Source organism: Rhinatrema bivittatum, chromosome 1 (assembly GCF_901001135.1).
Source record: "Rhinatrema bivittatum chromosome 1, aRhiBiv1.1, whole genome shotgun sequence".
NCBI classification, from domain to species: Eukaryota; Metazoa; Chordata; class Amphibia; order Gymnophiona; family Rhinatrematidae; genus Rhinatrema; species Rhinatrema bivittatum.
Window position 1 is genome coordinate 679,256,360 of NC_042615.1, and position 21,644 is coordinate 679,278,003.

Here is a 21,644-nt window from a genome sequence, read left to right on the forward strand (position 1 = left end):
AATGAGGGCTTGGAGGATCCTGGTTAGTGTCTTTTCCTCCGCGGCTTGTGTCCCTAGCTGTGATTGAACTCTGTCCTCGAATGATGTGCCTCTTCATCCAGGCCTTGTGTCCCTAGCTGGGATCGACCTCTGTGCTCGACTGCTGCGCCACTTCATCCCGGCCTTGTGTTCCCACAAGTGTTTTAACTCCGTTGCTGTGCCCGTTCCTGCAGGCCTTGTGTTCCTCTGGGGATAGGGAAATACATACAGTAACTGAGTGTAAGCAAGTATGATTTGCATTGAATACAAGAATGTCAGTATATAAAAATGACAAATAAATATAAAAATAAATGAAGTGCTATAAACTTTTTAAAAAAAGAATATAAATCCATAAAAAAAAAATTGTACTATCCGAGTATCAGTGTTCATCCATGTTCCTACTGGTGTTTTAACTCCATTGCTGTGCCTGCCTGTTCATCCAGGCCTTGTGTTCCCACAGGTGTTTTAACTCAGTGGCGGTGCCTGTTCATCCAGGCCTTGTGTTCCTCTGGGGATAGGGAAATACCTACAGTACCTGAGTGTAATCAAGTCTGACGTGCTAGAAACGTTTTCGAATAAGAATATAAATACATTAAAAAAACAAATAATTACTATCCGAGTATCCGTGTTCATCCAGGCCTTGTGTTCCCACAGGTGTTTTAACTCAGTGGCGGTGCCTGTTCATCCAGGCCTTGTGTTCCTCTGGGGATAGGGAAATACCTACAGTACCTGAGTGTAATCAAGTATGACGTGCTAGAAACGTTTTCGAATAAGAATATAAATACATTAAAAAAACACATAATTACTATCCGAGTATCCATGTTCATCCAGGCCTTGTGTTCCCACAGGTGTTTTAACTCAGTTGCTGTGCCCATTCTTCCGGGCCTTGTGTTCCCACAGGTGTTTTAACTCAGTGGCGGTGCCTGTTCATCCAGGCCTTGTGTTCCCACAGGTGTTTTAACTCTGTGGCTGTGCCTGTTCATCCAGGCCTTGTGTTCCCACAAGTGTTTTAACCTGGTTGTTGTGCCTGTTCATGCAGGCCTTGTGTCCCTAGCTGGAATTGACCTCTGTCCTCGAATGATGTACCTGTTCATCCAGGCCTTGTGTTCCCACACGTATTCTTATTTGTGAGAGATCCTAGGCTCCAATTCGTTTGTCATCAGCTGAAGTGCGTAAGTACAGTCTGAATTCACTAGACGCCAACGGAATTCACTAGACGCCAACGATATTCACTGGACGCCAATGTAAACACCGGGTACACACAACTCTAGGGGTGGACCCGTTCCAGGGAGTCCTTCCCTGAACAAGCATGAGGGTGGAGGTGGGCTTTACTGCACACCCACCTGACGGACCATGCCCATACCGCTGCCAATATTCTAGCATGCATCAGAAAGATGCTGGCGAGCTACCAGTGTTTTAACCTAGTTCCTGTGCCTGTTCATGCAGGCCTTGTGTCCCTAGCTGGGATTGACCTCTGTCCTCGAATGAAGTGCCTGTTCATCCAGGCCTTGTGTTCCTACTGCTGTTTTAACTCCATTGCTGTGCCTGCCTGTTCATCCAGACCTTGTGTTCCCACACGTATTCTTATTTCTGAGAGATCCTCCAATTCCTTTGTCATCTGCTGAAGTGCGTAAGTACCGTCTGAATTCACTAGACGCCAACGGAATTCACTAGACGCCAACGATATTCACTGGACGCCAATGTAAACACCGGGTACACACAACTCTAGGGGTGGACCCTTTCCAGGGAGTACTTCCCTGCACAAAGGAAAGGGAACTCTCTCCTGGGCCAATTGATAAGAAAACCAAAATTCTGCAGCCAAAAATAGGCTGGAAATCCTTCCCCCATTGACTTTAATGGGCGACATATGTACATATACCCAACTCATTGAATTTTTTTTATGTCCATATTGACCGCAAGTGGGACCCCCTTTCGGACATAAGAAATATGAACATAAAATTTTGCTCTGCACATCCCTAGCAGATAAGTGTCTTTTCTCTTGTGACTGATGCACTCTTTTTGAAGGAGGACCTCACGAATAAGAGTCTTGTCAAACCCTGAATCTACCAATGCTTGGGTGGGCACTTCGTCCAGTTTTTCCTAAATCACGAACTCCATACGATGTTGAAGATGCACATCCACTAAGCTAAATTTTGCAGTTTTATGAGTGTTCATTTTTCATTCTCATTCTGGGGTTCTGCTATTGCCACCTGCTCTTTCATGCGCTGTTCCTCCAGCTTGTGTTTACACTCCCTGTTATCTAACCATAGACACTTTTCAACGTTATAGTCCACCGCCTTACAAAAAAAGCATGCTCACTGAGTGGGTTTGCTTTTGCCTTTAGTCATTCCCTTTGAGGGCTCTTTATTTTTGGCCCTTTCAAATGGGCATCAGTCCTCCTGATGACCATTTCCCTAACAGAGGGCACAGAAGGAAAAATTGTCCACAGTTTCATTCCAGGAGTGTGTTGAATGCCCTGAGGTACCTTTCTTCTTCTGGCATGAAGATGTTTCTTACTTTGTAGTTTTTCCTTTATCCCCAGAGACTTTACATTCTAGTGTTGGCTGGGTCACTAAGCTGACGACCATAACTTCAGATCTCTAAGACTGGCAGTCCCTTGCCAAATGGCCTCTCCAACCACATTTAAAGCATGTGGAATAGATTGTGGCTTGAGTTCTAGGTACAGAAGAAGAGCTATCTGCCTCTGAGGAACACTGCTGGGGACCTCCACTCTCTGTGCTTCGCCAGGGACTCTGTGCAGGCTGCCTTTCTAGCCTCCTAACCACATTGGGAATTACTTGCTCCAGGCAGAAGGTGTCTACCACTTCTAAGGCTCTTTCCAACGTAAGCCCTGTGTGTCAGCAGACATCAATTGTGCATGGGCCGGTCAAGCTCATCTAAGAATTGTTTAGGAAGCACCTACAGGGCTATTTCGAGGCCAGTCTTTTCCTCCAGCTGTAACCATTTCCAGCTGACATCTTTCAGGCAATGAAACAGGTTTTGGGGGCTCTCCCTGGGCTGCAGGAACCCCTGCAGGAACTGCTACTGGTATGTTTCTGAGGTGTATCCAGCTCTCTCCAGGATAGCAGCCTTGGCTTTCACAAAGGTAGCCCTCCTATCTGTTGGCTGCTTGAAAAGCTGCTTGACTTCTGGTCCATGAGCAAGTTAGCCAAGTACGTAGTCCAAATGGCTTCGGGCCAAACAGACAAATGGGCGGTCCTCTCAAAGCTGTTCAGGAAGACCTCTGGTTTCTCGCCTGCCTTCATTTTAAACAGGATGTAATGCAACGGATTTGCCTCTGGTATCCTGGTTACAGCAGTCTGCACAGCCTGTGCTACCTGAGTTAGCACTGTGTTTTGCTGTATAAGTTGTTCTCACAGTGCCTGCTGCTGGTCAATTTGAGTTTGTAGGGCATTCTGCAATTGTTCCTGCACTGTAGCAAAGGACTTGGATCACTTGCTCCATCTTCCCTGCTTTCTGAGCCACCTCCAAATTGGGTATCTCTCCAGGGAAAGAAGAGGGGGAAAAAACTGCTGGCCTGTCCAGCCCTAACTCATTGTTTGACCCCTGACTGCACAGACAGGACTATCCCCCTTGGCCAGTTGTAGCTTCAGTTGGGTGAGTGGAACTGGGAGGTCCCAGAAGAAAAAAACAAAAACCTCTTGCTCCCTGCTTAGGAAAGAACAATTTTCCAAACAGTGTACATGGGTAAATAATGATTTATACATCTAAATTAGCTCTTTGAAAATTGCCTACCCTCAACTTGGCTAAAAGTGGGCACATTTTTCCACAATGCGCTCACTGTAAGCTGAATTCACAGGGGTGTGTTTAGGCTGGGGGAGGGAAATAGTAGGCACATTATTTTTCATTTAAAATGTACGTGCACAAACACAGGTGCAAATGTACCTGTGACATGTTTCATAGAAAACTCGTGCAAAATCTGTGGGTAAAAAGTACTTGTAGAGTTTGTCCCATGAAGACAGTTTGAAAATTGTTACTGCTATCTCTCTCATTTTCTTGCAAGTATATTGCTGCAAGTTTGCTTTCACATGTTATCTGTATCTATCATTCTGGCTGGATTGCATTTTTTAATGTATGTGCAGGCTACTGTGGTGGCATGGAGCACTGGATGATCACCTGATTTGTCTCCCCTATCCTCCAAGAATGGCCCTGTTTATGTATCACAGTTCAATTTTATATACACTGCATGCCTAGCACTAGCACCTTTTTCCCTTTCTGCCTGAATATGTGTACTCCTGTCATTCTTTCAATTCTGTCTTTTGAGTAAAATTTCATGTCACGTATACCATACACAGAAAATACACATGCTCTATTTGTGCAGAGTAGGTATTTTTAAAACAGATACAACCTACCCTGTGTTATTACATTACCTTCCTTTTCTCTTCTGCACATTTTACATTTGCTTTTTCACTGTAGGTTTATGTGTTAATATTTCCAGCTCTTTTTTCAATAATTTTTCTCTCTGTTATGTAAAATTGTATGTTCACCGGATGGATTTTCAAGAGATCCCTAATGAATTATACATGAAATATATTTGCTTGCACACTGCCTCAACTGTATGTAAATCAATCTTATTCATATTCATTAGGGATATACTGATACCCTGGCCTGTTTGTAGCCTCAAGGACAGGAGTTTGAAACCCCAGGCCATGTAGCTCAATATGTAAAGGGTCTGTAATTTTATAACCATAGATGCATATATACACTAAGGCAGAGGTTCCCAAACCTATCCTGGGGACCCCCAACCAGTCAGGTTGCATGCTATGGAGGCAGTGCATGCAAATTTATCTCATGCATATTTATTGTGGATATCCTGAAAACCTGACTGACTGAGGGTCCTCCAGGACAGGTTTGGGAACCACTGCACTAGAGTATCCTCTGGAGTGGTATGAAATCAAGAGTACAATATGGCAAAAGTATGGATCATACTACATATAAAGGATTTGTATGGAACTAGCAAAAATGAAAGTGGACAAGGCAATGGGGCCAGAGAGGATACATCCTAGGATATTAAAAGAGCTTAGAGTTGTTGACATTTCTACCAACAGTCCTGTTTAACAGTTCCTTGGAGACAAGACTGAAGTTGGGCAGATGTCCTTCTTCATAAAGCTGGTATTACGCAGGAGGCTAGCCATCACAAGCAAGTCAGTCTGGCCTCAGTAGTGGGCAAATTGATGGAGTCACTACTAAAGGAAAAGATAGTGGAATATCTTGAATTTTGAGCCTCCTGTGTGAATCAGAGTCATAAACTTTACTAAAGTGGTGCAGTTGGTGTATTAGTTCACTTCAATACATGGAAATAAAAGTTAACAAAAATAAAAAATATATAAGATGATACTTTTAAATTGGACTAACATAATATATTTCTTGACTAGCTTGGGGGAGCTAATATTCCCTTCCTCGGATCTGAATGTTGTAAATAGTGTTCAGCAGGATTCTGGTCCTTCTGAGATGGCATATGTGGCATCCCAAGCATCTTATGCCTCCATTTATACACCTGTAGTTCTCTCTGCAGAAGAGAGTCACAGACTGAACCAACACTGCTGAGTTGTGTAGTGAGTCTGAAATGGAGGAGGTGATCCTGACAGGTCAGCCATCATTAGAACTGCTGGTGCAGGCAGAACCAGTGGCAGCCAGCACCAATCCAATGCCATCCTCCAATCCCAGCCCAAGTCTGTCACCATTTTTCTGAGCAAGCCAACCAGGTAATTGAACCTCACTGGCACAGCACCCAATATCCTGGGTCAACAGAGATTGAACTAAATGGTGCATGCAGGCCTCATGGGTCTACAAAAGTAGATCCATCTCTATGCCAAACTGATTGCACTTGAATAAGACTGCATAACCTGCAAATGACCATTGTTCAAAACACAAACTGCATCACCGTATTCCTGGATAGAGGCACCATCAGCCTGAACCTGGCCATCATAACCTATAATTTCTGGAAAGGTATTGAGGCCTTTTGGAAAATGTCTCTGTCTATAATACAAGAATCCCGCACTAGCACCTGCATAGCCTGTTGGAGCCAGCATCTATGTGGAAGACAGGCTCAAGTTGGAAAGGGAAATTGTGTAAAGGGTCCAAGGATGCAGGCTGCAGGAAGTCTCCTTTGTGTCCACCATAACAATAAACAATAAGGAGTCAACAGAATGAAACAGCATACCAGGAAGTGGTGTTCTTGTCCAGAGATTCTACCTGCTAAAAATCTGAGCCTCATCATTGCCCTGTAAATGCAGGACTGATGGCTCACCTCTATCAGCTGGAACAGTCTGTCTTTTTTTATGCTGCACTGTGCCAACAAACAGCACACTGTAAGGCTATAGACTGTACATAATTCTTTTTGGATGTTTATCAATGATTTCCTACATACTGGGGGCAATTTTCCTATTTATTTTCCTATTTATAGACCGCTTCTCCCAATGAAGCTGCAAAGCGGTATACAACATATAATCAACAACATAAATTCAAATGAAAAATAAAATAAATCAAAATTTAAAATGCATTCTCATAACCACAAAGTCACCAGTCAGTTTAATAAAGACAGAATTATCCATAGACTATCTGAAATAACCATTTATTTATTTATTTAAAATTATTTCTTAAACATGTGTTCTATTGATCACAGCAGTTTACAAACATTACAACTGTCATTCTAAAAGTAATAAGATCTTTTAAAATTTTGCACTCCTGGTGGTGGGGAGGGGAGGGGTAGTAATTCCAGAGAGCAGAACCTATACTTCTGATCTAAAAATGTTTAAGCGAGCCCTGAAGACCCAATTATTTATTTATTTATTTATTTATTTATTTATTTATTTAAAAGCTTTTATATACCAATATTCGTTTGCACATCATATCGGTTTACATGGAAATTATTATTATTATTATTATTTGACATTTCTGATTAAAAGCTTACACATATTCAAGCTCATTGTTTTTGGACCTTTCTAAGCAGCATGGAGAATTTTTCTTGTTTTTATTTGTACAATTTATGTTTTATTATGTTCGGTATTTATGTGCGAGCTCTAAATATTTTTAAATAAATAAATAACAAACAAACAAACAAAGAGACCCTTTTTGAGGTTTCAATTAAATTAATTCCAGGGATTTGGAGAAGAGACAAGTGGGAGGGTTGTAAGTTACATCCAGGAGTATACCAACCTATATGGGCATTGAAAACTGCCCACCCCCTAATGTAAGTAAAAGTACCTGTGCTTATCACAGTACAGTAGCACAAAAGGGTAGAGGGAAATCAGGGAAGAAAAGTTATGTGCAGGGATTTCATTTCAAAAGCCATGTGTATACATTTGCCCTTGCTACAAAGCAGGTGCAAATGTACATTGCTACATTGGATCTGCTATCCACAGCCACCAAGATTTTCAAAGGGAAACCCCACATGAGGTTTCCCTTTCAAAATAAACTTGCATTTTCACAGTTAGTTTAAAAATTCCACTGTAAAAGAATTTCTGTTTGTCCATTATCAGACTAGTATCTTTCTCAAACCTTCCAATAAAATGTTGTTGGGGACATTGAAATTTCTGGTGCTTGAGATTCTTTTGTTTTTGCTGATAACTGAGGCCTTTCATAGTACTTAGGTGCCAACAGGTTCTCCATCCCAAACATATGCACACTTGACTTCTTCTCAGCTGGCCAGTTACCCTTTTCCTGCTGCCATACTTTCCTTTCTCCCTTCTTCTTTGTGTCACTGTGGCCCATATATATATCATTCTAAATCCTGGGCCAGGCGTTTGACATTTGTAATCTCCAGCTCCTATGCCCAGAAGGCTTTCATGATGTGGAAAACAAAGTGATAGCAACTTCCTCCTTTTTGTAGCACTTTTCAATGAGTGCTTCTCTCATATAGCAGAGCAGAAGAAAGTGGCTTTCTTTCTCTAACATGAAGTCCCGAGGTAGAATACATTTTTTGGAGAAGTATTGCCCACAACTTTGTTTGTACAAAGTTGTGTGCATTAATGAATAGTATGCAACTATTCCATGGCACACTGAAATACTCATTTACATAATTAGCTTCTCATTAACAAACTGTTTTTATACTAATACATCATCCCCATTTACACTGCAAAAGTGCTGCATGAAGGCTTGTGTAAATGGCACAATGATTTAGGCTAGTAAAAATGACTTTTACAACTCTGTATTTGTCTGCAAAGTTAGGTGAATTGGCCTGTTAGGTTCCTTTTACTGTCCTCTCAGAGTTTTCAGACATAAGTACGTTTACTTCTACCTCTGGTTGTAATTTCTCCAGGTCATTTGCCACAACTTCATATCTTCCTTTAAGACAATGAGAATGATTTTGTCATTTCTGTTTTCTTTTCCTCTTGTGGCAAAAATAGGAAACCTAGTTGAATCAACCTTAGGAGTGACAACTGGCTGTAGATTTTCAGGACAGAATGATCCTGGTTTTTTCTTACTACCTGCATGGTTTTCTTACTACCTGCATGGTTTTCTTACTACCTGCATGGTTTTCCTACTGATTTCCCTAAGAAAAGCAGGTCTACAAGTTCAAGCATATAGTGGGGTAAATATCTTGTCCTGAAATATCTTGTCCTGAAAATCTGGAGCCAGTTGGCAACCCTAAACCTGGCCATTTTATTCTATCATGTGCCATGAGAGAGAGAAAAAAAGTAATTTCTGCAAAAATCCACTGGTTGCACTTTCTCATGGCCAGAGTCTCTCTCAATAGGACTTTACCACTTTCTTTGCAGAAGATTGTGGCACTTGCCTTTTTAAAACCATATAAATCAAGTCTAACACCGTCCACCTACCTCAGACTCCTCTATCTTCCTACCTTATACTGTTTTCATATATTTTCTTTCATACACACATTATATACATACATGCATACATTCCCTGCAATCATGATCACTCATAGCCCTATTCATAGCATGACTCAAAGCAATATGTCACAATCTCATTAATTCCAGTCTATTTAAAGTTGCCTTTATTTACATTAAGACCTTTCTTCTGTATTTATATACTCTTGAGAGGAGAGGTAGTGGTGGGAGGGCGGAGGACAAAATAGAGACATTCAAATAACTCAAAGGCATAAATAATTGACAAGAAGCAAACATTTTACAGTGGAAAGAAAATTCTACAAGAGATCCTGATAAGAGACTCAAGAGTAACATTAGAAAATATTCCTTCACAGAAAAGGCAGAGAATGTATGGGGTAAGGTGGCAGAGATAACAGATTTCAAGAAACCATGGGATAAGCTTGAGTATGGGGCTTGCTCTTTGTTCCTGCATGCTTGTAAGTAAACCAGGGATCTAAGCTGTATTCCCTCTGTAATGACCTGCTGGGGTTCTTTACCAATAGTGCCCTTAGGTTCAACTCCTTTAGCTAGGGACAGTCAATTTAGAGGGGAGGCACCATTTGGTACAGCCCCTCCATTTGAGGATGTCAGGATAGCCATCCACTTGGTGAGGAAATAAAAGTAACTCTCTCCTGAGAGCTTTGGGTGCAGTGCAGTTTTGGTTGCAATAACTGGGAGGAAGAGTTTTGCTGCCCCCTCTTCTGCCCTGAAGACGAACAACTGAGAGCTATGTGTCACTGAGTAGTTCCTTACCATTGAAGGATTTGAGAGAAAGACATTTGGAGAACTGTGAGTAAGAACAAACTAGAACTAATTCTGAGGACCCCCACTTGGAGTCTTCAGCCCTGGGGAGAGAGGAGATTTGGACTCTCTGTACATAGATTGCATTACCATTTTTATCTGCTTTGGAGGAGTTTTTCCTGCTCATAGAAGGATACCCTGTCCACTTGGGAACCTCATATTTTCCATGCCCTGGAAGGTGAGTGTTTCCCTTGCATTGGACGTTTTGTGGATTTCATGCCATAAAGCATATTATAGTTTGAAACCATCCTCTCCAGCATTATATCATTTTCCTTATCAATAAAATGTTGTCAGTGTTTTAGGCACTGTGAGGTAAGGAGAACAGGCTGGTCTTTAGCCCAGTTTGGCATTTGGGGTCTTTGGTTCAACTGGGAGGGCTCTCCATCTTGCTGCATGCTCATCCCTTTCCCTTTCTCTCCCTCCTTTCATTTATGTCCTCTCCTAGTCAGCCCAGTTTTTCCTACTCACTTCTCTATCTCCTCCTCTTCTCCTCTTCCTGACTCCTGTACTGTTCTGTTTGTCTTCCTCCTGCTCTTTTCTACTCATCCTCCCAGCCCTTCCTCTCAGTGCTAGCATTAGCCCTTTTCTTCCTCCTTCACTCCATCCCTTCTGGCTCCCCCTTTCCATACATTTGGCATCTTAACTATTCTTATCACACTTGGATTTTAGATTTAATGGCTTGCCTTTCCAAATCCAAGCTTGAAGCAAGATAGAATTAGGTACCATAGCTAGTTCCTCTGCTGCAGGGGAGGGTTAAGTGACTTGCCAAAGGTGACAAAGAATGTCAGCGGGAGAAGCAGGATTTGTATCCTGGTTTTGCTGGTTCTCAGCCCATTGCTATAACCGTTAGGCTACTCTTCCACTGGCTCTTGTTGGACCCAGACACTTTTATGTTGCTTTCAGGCCACACTCATGCACACTCACACTTGTCATTCAAACTCTCTAACAACTACTGATTAGACAGAGACATAGCTCAAGGCCTCTTTACCCAGAACAACCACTTGTACAAAGGCACCCATGTAGAAGATGCAACAGAAGTCACCAGAAAGATCAACACAAAAGGTAACAAGGCACATTCAAAAGCGCCACATTCAAAAGCGACTACAGACGCCAAATATCTACCTCTATTTTATTTATCTGATTTTTATATTTTCTCCTAACTTGTTCACCAAACTTCCACTTCTTGGTGCAGCTACTGGTCTCCCTCCTTTCTGCAATGACCCTGAAACCATGTGCAAAGCAACCTTTAAAATGTTCCTTGCCAGAAGTGGGGCAAGGAAGCAGAAATGCTTGTACGTACATGCAAAGCTGTGCTTACAGGTTCCACTGCTGCATGGACAAGGCTCCGTAAACAACTGAACCCTGCCATGCAGCTTTTTTTCCACACCCATATAAAGCTGCATAAACATTTAGTGACTGAGGCATAACAATCATGTTTTATACCTGTATAAGTCTCCAGCATTTTAAAATGTTCTTACATGGAGATTTGCATTACTTTAGTAAATTGGTCCTTAAATGTGTCGTGAATCTTTGTGGCCTGTTGCCTGGGTGCAGCAGAGCACTTAATGGAGGATTTGTAATGGTTTTGTTTCCTTCATGATCTGAATATCTTTTTGACCACCAAAAACATCCCTTTTCGGACAGATTCTCTATTCCAAAACCCAAATAGCTTGAGATACTTGGCCTCCAAAGCCCACAAACAGCAGAGCTGAATTGATTCCAATGAGTGTATACCATAGATTAGCAAAACACAATTTTAAGGATTAAAAAGGGGTTTATATATTTCTAACCCAGGAATTTTACCCTCTTACCTGTTGTTTGACGATACCGAAGGTGTCGTGGAGTTGAAGGTGATCTACATGGAGAAAGCTCTGTTGTGTCTACTGTATGAGCATTTTCAGAAACTGTCCTATCCACTGATCCTGACTCTAGAACCGCTGCTGTAATTAGAATATTCAACATTAGTATTCAGTTCTGTGGACCCTGCTCTGCATGTAAGCTAATGAATATCTGTATTATTGTTTCATTGCAATGAAAGACCAATGACAAATCAATTCCAGTGCCCATGTTTGCATTTCACATTTTAATAATACCATTACACTTTCCATTATGATTTCAATGTAAACCTGTAGGTCCATTTTACAAAGTGAAATTAGAACTAGAAACTTATTTCACTGTAGGTCAAAACAGACATAATAGTGAAATATGAGATTATAAACAAAAACAATTTTACATGCCTTTTTGTTTTACTAATCAAACAGCGCAAACACACAAGAAGCTTGAATGATCCATGAATATTGCCTTTGCAACCCCACTATTTGTTCAATCTGCATTCTTTTCCAATTAGGAGGTCGTCTTGTCAACTTGAAATCTTTCGAGAAATAATATTTGGGTAACTTACGTTGTGGGACCATTCCATACATTTTCAATTCAATATAACTGATGGGTGATATTTTTTCCCTAACATATATATACTGCAGAATTCAGCACACATGTGCTCTCTGTTTTCACAAAACAATAGCCTTACTATCCCCCAATGACTAATGCTAATGCTGAATGAGTTTTTCATGTCCCTGATAAATAACACACCTGCAACCATCCATGATTGAAAAGTGTCTAAACATTCATAAATATTTCATACATTAAAAAATGTTATAAGCAACTTTTGTTTCACCAAGGATAAGCACAGACAGTATTATGGAAATGTCTGAAAAAAATGATGATAATGCCATTTTATTTTTTTATTAACTGAACTGAGTTTATATTTCTTGCTTGCTTAATCAAAATCATATTGCTTCTACTTGCTACTGCCTGTTGATAATGTTTCTTAGATTTTCCATGAGCAACCAGGACAAAAAACAGCCACACGAGTGGGTGACATCATCATTTGGCACCAGCCCAGATATCCTCTCTCTCGCACTCTCAAAGCTTAGAAAGAAGTATATTTGAGCATGCGCCAGTGATCCTGTGCACTAGCTCCGTCTTCTCAGTCTTCTTTCTCCTGCTGCAGTAGCAGGACGACTTTTTTTTTTCTCTCTCTCTCAATTTGGCCCACAGTAATTTTGTGCTTAGTTTGATAATTTCTTTACTTTATTGACTAAGTTCAATTTTTCTTTTAGTTCTTTGAGTATCCTCTAAAAAAAGGGTGGGGGGGGAGGAAGAAAAATTAAAGAAACAAATTTCAGTCATGGCAGGAAAACCACTCTTTAAGTTGTGTAGGAAATGCAGACCCCACACAAAGTTTGCCTTAGGTGCCTAGGTCCTACTCACAACACCACTAACTGTGAAGTTTGTGCCAGGATGCTCCCAATAGTGATCGGATATAGACAGGGACCTTTGTTTTCAGTTTTTTATGTTATTTTGCCTGGGAATTTTACTGTGAAAGCAATTTAGAGAAATTATGTTTTTAAAATACCATATAAATAACTACTTTTCGTTGAAGATGATACCGACACTGTGAACCTGGTATTAGACACAGTGCCAAATTCTCCCGCAGTCCCTGAAGCAGGCACACAGTGCCGAAACATGGCCAATGTCGGACAGGCAGCTCCATACCCATGAACATCAATAGAGGCGGCGACCTTGATAAGTATAACATAAAAACTTAAGTGGGTCGGACAAGCAGCCAGGGAGAAGGGATTTAAAGAAAAAAGGAAAAGAAAAAAGGAAAAGAAAAAAAGATAGAAAAATTTTAAAAAACAAAAAATTGAATGTTTTCAGAAATAATAAAAGAACAATAGACGGGGGTGAACAAAAAGGATAACTGCAAATCGGTTATCCTTATACGAAACCCCCGTACAAACACCACCGGATAAGGTTTCCCTTGCAACAGAGTACAGTTGGAGAATTGAATAAGCAGGGAAAAGAGGTTGGTTGGTGATTAGTGATTAATTGCATTAGTAGCATGGGATCTTCTTCGTGTTTGGGTAATTGACAGGTTCTTGTGGCCTGGTTTTGGCCTCTGATGGAAACAGGATGTTGGGCTTGATGGACCCTTGGTCTGACCCAGCATGGCAATTTCTTATGTTCTTATGCCTATGTGTATTAGAGACTAAACCAGGAGCAGCTGATCATTGCTCATGGAATATAAAGCAAACCTGGGAAAGAAAGCATTCTGTGATGTGGAAAACACAGCTTGTGAGAGATACTGCTGGCAGCTGTCAATGAATACTCGATACAAGATGAGCTACATATCATTCCCAAAGAGATAGCATTCTATCTGTACTATGTCCCTAAAAACTGGAGCTTCGCTGACCTCATCCATGATCATACCTGCACAGCTCAGGGTGCAGCATGCACCAGAGGACAAAGGAAATACCACAATGTCTTGCAAAGTTGAAAGAACTCAAGTAGCTAACCAATTCATTCCCTAACTGCAACAAACAATGGGTGACTTGAGACATGACCAAAGATGCTATTGAGCTTCCTAACCTCACTATGCTTAGGGACACTGACAAATGTATGCAGTCTCCAGGCAGATTCCCTTCCCTATTACAATGAACTTGCATGCATGAATTTTAAAAAACCATGGAAAGCAGCTCATACATAAGAACATAAGAAAATGCCATACTGGGTCAGACAAAGGGTCCATCAAGCCCAGCATCCTGTTTCCAACAGTGGCCAATCCAGGCCATAAGAACCTGGCAAGTACCCAAAAACTAAGTCCATTCCATGTTACCATTGCTAATGGCAGTGGCTATTCACTAAAGGGTAGATTTTTAAAAATTGCGCGATCGCAAGGGGGTGCACATTTGTGCAACCTGCGCGCGCCGAGCCCAGCGCGTGCTGCCTGTTCCCTTCGCCCTCCCTTCCCGTCCCCTACCTAACCCACCCCCCCGGACCTATCTAAACCCCCCCTTACCTTTATTCCATGATTTACGCCTGCGAAAAGCAGACATAAATCTGCGCGCGTCGGCCGGCTGCCCCGCTCCATGTTCCGGTCCCGGGGGCTGGTCCGGAGGCTGCGGCCACGCCCCCGGAACGCCCCCGGGCTGAAACCACGCCCCGCGTCGCCGCCCCCAAAACGCTGCGTCACGCCCCCGAAACGCCGCGTCATTCGGCCTCGCCCCCAACACGTCCCCTCCTGCCCCTTTTTAAAAACCCCGGGACTTACGCGCGTCCCGGGGCTCTGCGCACGCCGGCGGCCTATGCAAAATAGGTGCGCCGGCATGCGAGGGCCCTGCGCACGTAAATCCGCCTGGATTTACGCGCGCAGGGCATTTAAAATCCGCCCCACAGTGAACTTAATAGAAGGTAATGGACTTCTCCTCCAAGAACTTATCCAATCCTTTTTTAAACACAGCTATACTAACTGCACTAACCACATCCTCTGGCAACAAATTCCAGAGTTTAATTGTGCGTTGAGTAATTTCTCCGATTAGTTTTAAATGTGCCCCATGCTATGTAAATAAAATAATGCAGTTAACTTAGAAATTACCACAGCTCATCAAGACCCTAATGCAGGACCTGATGCTCCCATGGTAGATCTAAAGAGCCTAAAAAAAAAGCAGCAAGAAAGTGGCCAGAGGTCTACTGTGACACCCCCCCACCCCAAACCGGGGCTGCCATTTAAGGCAGTCCCGACAAGAAAAATGTATAAGTAAATGGCCATGTTTGCGTGGCAATGGCCAGCCTCCCCCCCCAACCCAGTCTAGATAGATAAAATACCCCTCCTTTTCTATGAAAAATAGCTAGGATGATCCCCTCCCCAATCCCCAAGTTTTCAAACATGCTGGTGATATAAACGCCCCCCTCCCCAGACTACCCTGGACCCCCAATTCCAAGACACCCTCATTGGGTCAATAATGGATCCCCCACCTCCCCGGATCTTTCTCCTGCACCCCATTATAAAAAAAAAATAAATCCTGAAAGCAGAAGGGCCTGGGGTGCATGCACACAAACTTTCTTCTCTCTCTCTCATAACCAAACTCTCCAACACACACAAATGCTCCCTCTCTTTCACATGCAATCACACACACGCACACAAACACACATACTATCTCTCTCCCACACATGCGATCACACATATACACATGCTCATCTCTTCCCCACATGAAATCACACACATATATTCTCTCTCTCACACATGCAATCACACACACAACACACACAAACACAAACATATACACACACACACATGCTCGCTCTCTCTCCCCCCACATGCAATCACAGTCAGACACACATGCTCACTCGATCTCTTTCACATGCAATCACACATGTGCTCGCCATGTCTCTCCCACATGCAAACACACACACATACGCTAGCTCTCCCTCCCACATGCAGTCACACGCATGCTCTCTCTCCTATATGCAATCATACACAAACACACCCATACACATGTTCTCTCTCACATGCAATCATACACAAACACACCCACACACAGGTTCTCACCCACCCACCTTCACAAAGGTTGCAGCATACACACACATGCACACACCCACAGGCTCTCAGCCACCACACAGGGTTAGACATACAATCTCAGGGCCTGGACCACTGGGTCTTCCCTGTCAATTCCGCTGCTATGGGATGGGCTCTGCAGCGGTCTGATGGGCCTGTCTTAATCTTCAGCCACCAGCAGGATGAGATCCGCTGGTGACCACTGAGTGCATCCTTTCTCTTCAGTCACCATGGGAGTAAATGGCAGGCTGAGTCATGGGGTAGGTGGCAGTATAGATCGCGTTTAACCAAACATAATCTCCTGCTGCTGCGGAGCCGGTCTTAAGAACCTCGAGACTGGCCCCATGGCAGCAGGAGATGACATTTGGTTAAATGCAACTCCTGCTGAGGGCATGAGGGAGGGGGTGTAACTCCATCTCTGAGTTTCCTGTTTACATCAGAGCAGCAACAGTGGCCAGAATGTCCACTAAGCTTTTATTTAGTCATGCCCCCCTGCCATAGATTGTCAGCCCCTGCTGTAGACTGTTAGTGAACCAGAGGTCCAACTTCTTTCATTTGACAAGTGCATGATGTGGCCCCTGTACTAAAACAAACCCCATTTATTAATCAATCCTGTGACTTGTTCTCCCCCTCTCTCCTCCAAACTCTTATTTATCTTGTCTGGTTTATAAGCTCCACAGAGTAAGGACTCACTCTATATACAGTATGTAGCTGTACATCACTGCATACAACTTGTAGTGCTATATAAATGTTCAATAGTAGTAGAGGTAGTATAGAAGAACCACATGAGAATTTTTAAATATTATTACTTATCGAACCAGATAATCATTTAGCATAGATGGCTGTGATTTTGGAAATGCATCTGTGTTGAAAAACAACCTTTTTAATATTCTAATATAATACAAAGATAGTGGGAAATTGACTTTTAATGTTACTATTGGCATGACATTCCAGCAATTCCATAACCGCAATTCTGCATATTATTTATTTTTATTTTATTTATGAACTTTTTTATACCGTCGTATAACACAGGCCATCACAACGGTTCACAAACATAAAAAATAAAATCTTCATCTGTAAAACAAAATAAAAGTACAATAATAACAATAATAATGAATTGAACAATAAAAAAGTTATAATAATAAAGGAAGAAGATATAGAAATTATTAACAACCAGCCTTAAAGTTCCTAAAGATGAGGTAAGATAATAAAATATAAACATTAATAATCCCAAATTAATTATAATAAATAATGTTGCGTTTCCGGCCCACGGGGGTCTGCGTCCGGTCCCCGTACCTTCTGCGATGCTCTCTGGCTGACTCCGGCGGTCCCCGGGTGCGTCCAGCCCCGTCGGGGCCTTCTCGCGGCGCTCCCTCCACGAGGGAGACGCCGCCGACTCCCAGCTCTTGGGCCCGCCCTTAGGCGCGCGTGCGCGCGCGCGCAGGGGCTGGCAATTTAAAGAGACCAGGACGGGAAAGATGGCTCCACCCTGAGAGATGATGTCAGACGCCTTCCTGTATTTAAGCCTGGCTGTCAACTTCCTTCTTTGCCTTGCAATGGGTTGTCTCGCTTGAGTAGCAAGTTGCTTGTTCCTGTTCCAGCTTGTTCCTGATTCCTGCTCCGTTCCAGCCTTGTTCATGTTCCAGCTTGTTCCTGATTCCTGCTCCGTTCCAGCCTTGTTCCTATTCCAGCTCGTCCTTGCCTGCCTCTGTTCCTGCTTCTTGTTGGCTCTTCTTCCTGGTTCCTGACTTTGGATCGTTCTCCATAATTCTGCTTCACTGTCTGTCTTGACTCCTGGCTTGACCCTGGTTCTGCTGCCTGCCACCTGCCCTGACTCCTGGTCCGATCCACATCACTGTTGCTCTGCTGCTGGCCTCGACTCGGACCTCTCTTTGGATATCTTCTTCCAAGTACTGCACTTAAGTCCAAGCGGCTCGGGTTCCCAAGGGCTCCTCTCGGGGGGACCTCGAGCTTCCAGTGGTGAAGATCCAGTTGATCTACTGGCTCTGACTGCTCTCTTGACTCTCGACTTCCAGGACTCTCTTCAGACACTCATCCTCAGGTGACCGCGCCTAAGTCCAAGCAGCTCGGGTTCCCAAGGGCTCCTCCTGGGGGGATCTCGGGCTTCCAGTAGTGAAGATTCTCTTGGTCCCCTGTTTCTGGTCCGCCTCCCGGCTACGACTCCGCTGTGGGTCTCCCCTCAAGCGCTGCTTCATCATCTTCTAGCCGGCCCAAAGGTCCACAATCACAACAGTTTGCAAGGCCATGGACCTGGCGCACCTTGCCGGTCTTCAGGCCATTCCTGCATTGCCCAACGGCTGCAACAACAACAACACTGCTTGGATGTTCTAGCAGCAACAGTAGAGAGATTGGCAAATTGGTTGGACTCCACTCCTCCGCTAGCGCCTCCTGGCCCGGTCTCGGTTCCCAGTCCTGGCCAGGTGGCTTCTACGCATCTCCCAGCTCCACCCCAGTTTTCAGGCGATGCTAAACAATGCCGTGGGTTCCTTAACCAGTGTTACTTACGATTTACTCTACTGCCTACCCAATTCCCATCGGATCTAGTGATGACCAGCTACATTATATCCTTGCTGGACAGGAAGGCTCTGGCCTGGGCTTCCCCATTATGGGAATGCAACAATTCGATTCTGGGTAATCTTCAACAATTTGTAACCACGTTCAAACACGTGTTTGATGAGCCAGCATGTAAATCCACAGCAGCGGCCGAATTGCTGCGCCTGCGCCAGGGTTCTCGTCCTCTGGCCGAATATACAGTCGAATTCCACACTTTGGCAACCAAGTTGGACTGGAGGGAGGACAGTCTTCACAGTATCTTCTTGGAAGGATTGTGCTCGCGCATTAAAGATGAGCTAGCAGCAAGGGACCTTCCTGATGACCTTGACAGCATGATAGACCTGGCAGGAAGGGTCGACCGCAGGCTCCAACAATGATCTCGAGAAGGGAGAACGGTTCGAAGACTAGTTAATCTGGCACCTGCATTCTCTCGACCCATGTCTTCTCCTTCTGCCTCCTTGGGCAGTCAGGGTGTGGAACCCATGAAATTGGGACAAAGTTCTCTTTCCCAGGAGGAGAGGAGACGTCGATGCTCGCTAGGTCTTTGTCTATACCCTGGGAATAAAGGGCATTTCTTAGCCCAATGTGGTGAACAGCCGGAAAACGCCAGGGCCTAGGCATCATCGGGGAGCTGACCGTAGGCTGCATCAATCCCACTCCTCAATGTATTGTACCAGTTACCCTCAAATACCCTGGAGGCTCTTTCTCCACTTTGTCTTTTGTCGACTCTGGAGCAGGAGGAAATTTCATTCTCGCTGACCTCATTCGACAACTACAGCTTGCTGAGCAACTCGTTTCCCTTCGCTTCGAATTTCTTCTATTCATGGAACTCCTCTTCCGGGGAGTACCTCTACCAGCATTAAGCCCTTAACTCTCCATACAGGACTCTTGCATATTGAAGAGATTTCATTCCTAGTGCTAGAGAAAGCCATTCATCCTATCGTCTTGGGCTTGCCTTGGCTCCAGAAGCACACCCTGTTTATCCACTGAGATACCCTCCAAATAGCGTCCTGGAGTCCAGCCTGTTTTACTTCGTGCCTGGCTACAGTTCTGCGGCCCTGCGGCCGCTCCTGACTACACCTCTAACAATACCCAAGCATTATCTGGACTACATGGATGTATTTTCAAAGGAAAAGGCCAAACTCCTTCCAGAACATCAGCCTTTTGATTGTTCCATAAACTTGTTGCCAGGTACCACACCCTCCAAGGGGCGTGTATATCCCTTGTCACTTCCGGAAACCCGAGCCATTTCTAGCTACATTCAAGAGAACTTGGACCGTGGCTTCATCCAACCCTCCAATTCTCTAGTGGGAGCCGGATTCTTTTTTGTAGCTAAAAAGGATGGATCACTTAGACCTTGTATTGAATACTGGGGTCTCAACATGACAGATACCCGTTGTCGCTGATTCCAGAACTTTTAGACCGGCTGCAAGGAGCCAAGATTTTCACTAAGTTTGACCTCCAGGGTGCGTATAATCTCGTAAGAATATGACCAGGTGATGAATGGAAAACTGCATTCAATACTCGAGACGGGTATTATGAGTACCTGGTGCCTTTCGGCTTATGTAATGCCCCTGCAATTTTCCAAAACCTAATGAAGTGTTAAGAGACATGCTACACACTTCCGTCATCGTATACTTGGATGATGTGTTGATTTACTCCAAGGACCTCACTATGCATCGCCTACACATTCAGAGAGTATTACAAAAACTTCAAGACAATCGTCTCTTTGCCAAATTGGAGAAGTGCCAGTTTGAGCAGGAATCTCTGCCTTTTCTTGGATACATTGTGTCTTCCACAGGCTTCCACATGGACCCTGACAAAGTGACAGCAATCAAGGATTAGCCCCAACCAGTGGGGGTTAAGGCTCTTCAGCGCTTCCTTGGATTCGCTAACTTTTACTGCCAGTTCATACCGCATTACTCACAGAAGGTGGATCCACTCACCACCCTTACCAAGAAGGGAGCGAATGCCAAGGCTTGGCCCCTGGCAGCACAACTTGCCTTTCAGAATCTAAAAAAAGCCTTCCTTCTGGATACTTGCTTACACCATCCAGATCCACAGCATCAGTTCATTGTGGAAGTAGATGCATCTGATCTAGCCGTAGGGGCTGTCCTTAGCCAGATATCCAATAAAGGCAAATCACTACCATGTTCCTATTTCTCTTGGAAGTTCTCACCAGCTGAGAAGAATTATGGCATAGGGGACAAAGAACTATTGGCCATTAAGTTGGCATTTGAAGAATGGCATCAGTGGCTGGAGGGGGCCCAACACACTATTATCATCTATATGGATTACAAGATACTAGAGTTTTTGTGTCAAGCTCAATGCCTCAATCCGCGACAGGTCCGATGGTCCTTTTTCTTCAGCCGGTTCAACTTCTCTCTTCGCTACAGACCAGCTTCTAAGAATGTTCAGGCAGATGCCCTGTCCCGCCCCACTGAGGCTGAGGATGCTCCTAACCCTCCTCAATACATCCTAGACCCAACTAAAGTCCTCATTGTGGCTACCGATGTGGTTCCCATGGGTAAAACCGTGGTGCCTATCTGCCTATGGAAAACAGTATTGTCATGGGCTCATGATTCTTTGACTGCAGGACATCCTGGAGCAGCTCGAACTTTGGAAATACTGACCAGATACTACTGGTGGCCTCAGGTTGAGAAGGACATTCAGCTGTATGTCAGTTCTTATCCTACTTGTGATAGACAAAAACCCTTGCCTGGTCGCCCGTGGGGGCTTCTACAACTATTACCCATTCCAACAGAGCCATGGACTCATCTGTCTACTGACTTTATAGTGGACTTACCACCTTCGGAAGACCGTGATATGGGTTACGGTTGACAGATTTTCCAAAATGGCCCACTTTGTGCCTCTATCCAAGCTGCCGATGGCACCCAAACTAGCGCAACTCTTCACTCAACATATATTCCATATAGATGGACTTCCAATCCATATTAGAGATGTGAATCGGAACCGGAATCGGTTCGGTTCCGATTCAAATCTTA

The 21,644-nt window shown here is 43.8% G+C and overlaps 1 protein-coding gene across 2 annotated transcripts in view; it reads right to left on the bottom strand.

Moving 5' to 3' along the window:
* RASGRF2 (Ras protein specific guanine nucleotide releasing factor 2) overlaps window positions 1-21,644 on the bottom strand; it is an 888,178-nt gene that overhangs the window by 291,863 nt on the left and 574,671 nt on the right. For both annotated transcript variants that reach the window (XR_003852277.1, XM_029574148.1), the window contains exon 16: window positions 11,480-11,608. Coding sequence is in view for 1 of the 2 variants with exons in the window: in XM_029574148.1 (XP_029430008.1) it covers window positions 11,480-11,608 (129 nt within the window). In the remaining variant the exon portion in view is untranslated. The remainder of the gene's footprint in view (window positions 1-11,479; window positions 11,609-21,644) is intronic.